General features: G+C 40.6%; 1 protein-coding gene across 1 annotated transcript; it reads right to left on the bottom strand.

The window, feature by feature from the left end:
• Positions 1-1,234: 1,234 nt before the first annotated feature.
• LOC138905346 (uncharacterized) lies at positions 1,235-2,527 on the bottom strand. Its single transcript, XM_070193856.1, has 2 exons — positions 2,150-2,527; positions 1,235-2,029 (listed from the first exon to the last, which is right to left on the bottom strand). The coding sequence occupies exons 1-2, from the start codon at positions 2,525-2,527 to the stop codon at positions 1,235-1,237; spliced, it is 1,173 nt and encodes a 390-aa protein (XP_070049957.1).
• Positions 2,528-4,185: the final 1,658 nt, after the last annotated feature.

Raw genomic sequence — 4,185 nt, 5'->3', positions numbered from 1 at the left:
TAGTTGATAAGTGGCTTCGACGTTTTTCAACCCGAAGGGCATCACATTGTAGCACTATGTACCGAAATTCATTATAAATGAAGTCTTTTCCTGATTCTCTCGGTTCATCTTAATTTGGTTGTACCCGGAATAAGCATCGAGGAAACTCATTAACTCTTGTCCGTCCATGGCATTAATTATTTGATCGATGTTTGGCAGTGGGAACGAGTCTTTTGGGCATGCCTTATTAAGATCTTTGTAATCTGCACACATGCGAAATTTATTATTCTTTTTAGGAACTACTACTATATTGGCTAACCAGTCTGGTTATTTTACCTCTCGAATTGAACCGATATTAAGTAAACGGGTTACCTCTTCTTTCACGAATTTATTCCCAGCTTCTACAATAGGGCATTTATTTTATCTTACAGGAGGTATGGTGGGGTCCAAACTTAACTTGTGTACGGCTACCTCCATCGGGATACCTTCCATGTCCTCATGCGACCATGTAAAACAATCGGCATTAGATTTAAGGAATTTAATAAAGTCAGACCTGAGTTACGGGTGCAGTCTTGTCCCCAAGTGGAACTTTCTTTCTAGGAATTTTTCGAACAATGCAACTTGCTCAAGCTCTTCCGCTGTGGATTTCGTTGCATCCGTCTCTTCTGGAACCTAGAAATATCTCGGCACCTGATAATATTTCGACGCCTCTATCCCGGGGCTAACTTCATATAGTTCAGGAGCAGGTACCGGTTCCTGTAATTGCTACGCAGTGCGTTCCTTCCCTTTGCTGTTGGAGACTGAAATTGCATTAATCTCCCTTGCCACTGGTTGATCACCCCTTATCTACTTAATTCCTTTGGGTGTTGGAAACTTCAGCAATTGATGATATGTTAATGGTACAGCTTTCATCTCGAGCAACCATGTCCTTCCCAAAATGATGTTATATCCCATATCACCATCTACCACTTCGAAGAGAGTTATTTTTATTACTCCTTCGGCATTTGTGAGTAATAAAATTTCTCCTTAGGTTGTCATGCTCGCGAGGTTGAATCCAGCAAGGAGCTTTGCGGCCGGAATAATGCTTCCGGTAAGTTTAGTTCGTTGCAATACTCTCCATTGTACGATATTAGTCGAACTTCCTAGATCCACTAGAACACGTTTAATCTTAAAATCTAGCACATTTAACGAAATTACCAATGCATCATTGTGTGGTAGCAGCAATCCATCTGCGTCTTCCTCCGTGAGAGTGATATCATCTTCTTGGAGCCTTTGTTATTGATACTTTCGTCTTATTTGCTACCGAAAAGGTGACCCCGTTGATCTCGTTCCCTCCAAAGATCATGTTGATCATTTGGCGTGGGGGATCTTCTCCTTCTTTCGAGGGTTCCGCATTGTCCCGGTTATAACCATAATTGTTCTTAGCTCGGTCACTCAAGAATTCTCTAAGGTGACCATTCTTCAATAATGTTGCCATTTCTTCCCTGAGGTGTCGGCAGTCCCTTGTCTGGTGGCCATTCATCCCGTGGTATTCGCACCATAAGTTGGGATCCCTCTTGCTAGGATCAGATCTCATTGGTTTGGGGAACCGTGCTTCCTCATTGTTTCTCAAGGCTGAGACCAACTCCACTATACTGACATTGAAGTTGTATTCCGACAACTTGGGGTAAGAAGGATCCCGTGACCCTGACGCTTCTTTATCCTGCATTAATCTATTGTTCTGACCGCAATATGTCCTTCTGTCAATGGCGGACTTGTCCGCTGTCCGCAAGCTTCTGCCGCGTCCCTCGATCCGTTCGTAGGGAAAAAATCGGACCCTCAAAGTCCGTCTATCCATGTCATAATCATCCTTTGATTTTTCTCCATTCTTCTCTCGTCCATTGGTCGACGATGGAAAACCAACCTCATCATCTTTGATCCTTATCTTTGACTCGTACCGGTTGTGTACATCCGCCCAAGTCGTTGCTTGAAACTCAAGCAGACTTTCCTTCAATTTTTGGGAAGCGCCTGAACTTCTCGGATTCAATCCCTTGGTGAATCCTTCAGCCGCCTATTCATCCGGGACAGCTGGGAGCAACATTCTCTCATTCTGGAATCGGGTAACAAATTCTCGTAGTAACTCAGACTCTCCTTGCGCAATCCTGAATATGTCAGCCTTTCGGTACTGTACTTTTCTGGCCTCGGCATGAGCCTTGATGAAAGAATCTGCGAGCATGTCAAAGGAGTCTATGGAGTTCTCGGGTAACAATGAATACCACGTCAAGTCTCCCCTCATAAGAGTTTCTACAAATTTCTTCAGCAAAACAGATTCAATTTTGTGAGGGACTAAATCATTTCCTTTTATAGCTGTTGTGTAGGTGGTAAGGTGCTCTTGAGGGTCTGAAGTTCCGTCGTACTTTGGCACATCGGGCATTTTGAACCGCTTTGGGATTAATTTTGGTGTCGCACTTGGCTTGTATGGCAATTTTGTATACTTCTTTGATTCCAGGCCTTTCAGTACTGGTGGCGCACCGGGGATTTGGTCCAAACGGGCATTCACTTCCCTCATAAACCGTAAAAGTTCATTCTTGAAAGGATCGTTCTCGTTATTTAGGCCGGATCCGCTCCCCCAGCCCCATCGGAGCTAACTTCGCCCCTAGGAGTATTATTGTCGACCCTCTGTGTTGTTTGATTTGGGGGAGCACCAGGAGGAATCAGATCTCGTCTATTCGCATTATTCGAAGCCCCCAACAATGCCCGCTTCAACTCCATCATAACTATATCCTATCACGTGAGGTGGTCTAGAATGATCGCTTGCTGATCTTGCAAGACCCTTATCGCGTCAACGACATGTTCCTCCTCAGCATCATCGGGAGTTATCCCCCGAACATGTCGAGGATATTGCCTGTCATGCACCGGTGTGGCGCCATTCCCTTCATTGTGGGTGTCATTGATTGAGTCCTCAAAATGAGGTTGATCCCCTCGAATCTCTGGATTGTATATGTTGTCAACAGCGTTATCTACCATTTCTTATTATTTTTTATAAGATAAAATAATTAAAACACGTTAGTAAAAAATACAAGGATCAATTTAATCGCACGACTGTCTAGGCCCCACGGTGGGCGTCAAACTGTTTACCCGTAAAACGGTACAGATAAATTTATACGTGGTTTCTAGATAAGTGAATTAATTTTATCCTGAAATAATAAAATAATTGAAGGATTATGCAATACTTAGCCTTTAGATGGAGACGAAATAACAGAAATAACAGTTCCGGGAACAGGGTTTCCGGGCACAACAGTAATGAAATCGAAAAGCAAGAAGATAAGATTGTATTAAACTTTGAATAGAATGTAGCATAAGTTTGTCAGAAAATTCGTGTCCCTTACAATGATAACTGAACTCACTATTTATAGCTATGTCTAGAGAAGGAGGTCCTAGGATCGTGCTCCTCTTTTAATGTCAATTATGAGGGTCATTGATGAAGATATAATGGTGAACATAAATATCAAATTCCCTGTAACGGGTAATCGTTCTTAATGCCACAGAATATTCTCTATTAAATGCTACCGGGTGAAGAGTATTTATCACATCTGTATGAGCGTTATTCTTTCTGGTGACAAACGGAACAGTTGCCTTCGGTCTTAGTCATACCCCAGTCTTGGGTTCCATGTGTCCCTCGTTTGGGTGGCCACGTGTCATAGTATATTTTACCCCTATACAATAGGTCAAGCTAAAATAAGTATAGCTAGTAAGAACTATTAATTACATAACTAAGCACTAAAGAAAAAAGATAAACTAATTTATGTATTTTCATTGCAAACCAATGTAAAATTAAAAAATAGATATCCAACACTATTGTCATTCCTAGTGTTGAATTGAAATTCTTTTGCTAGCATTAGTATTGATTTGAACTTTGTTTGAGTTACTACATTTATGGGCTATAAAATTTATTTACCATTCAAAAATGTTACGTCCAAACTTGAAATAATACGTTAAAAAATAAAACCGTGAAAAAGATTAAGAAATATTTATAAATTACATTAAAATAAATATTTATTGTATAAAATATTTTAAAAAAAATGTATAAATGTACTATCAAGTTGGTTTGGTTTCGGTTAGACTTTTTTTTAGTTAAAACCAAATCAAACCAATTATGATCGTGGTTTTTTTTCAATACCAAACCAAATCAAACCAAACCACAATCGAGTTATTTTTTTGGTTTGA

The sequence above is a fragment of the Nicotiana tomentosiformis genome, chromosome 2 (genome assembly GCF_000390325.3).
Source record: "Nicotiana tomentosiformis chromosome 2, ASM39032v3, whole genome shotgun sequence".
Classification (NCBI taxonomy): Eukaryota; Viridiplantae; Streptophyta; class Magnoliopsida; order Solanales; family Solanaceae; genus Nicotiana; species Nicotiana tomentosiformis.
This window is presented reverse-complemented; position numbering and strand designations above follow the sequence as displayed.

Bases quoted from the DNA above. Each gene is read 5' to 3' on its own strand.
- LOC138905346 (XM_070193856.1), bottom strand. From the start codon at position 2,527: ATGAGGGAAGTGAATGCCCGTTTGGACCAAATCCCCGGTGCGCCACCA. The intron at 2,030-2,149 runs GTACAGTACCGA...CCGGATGAATAG, and splicing joins CTCATGCCGAGGCCAGAAAA to GCGGCTGAAGGATTCACCAA.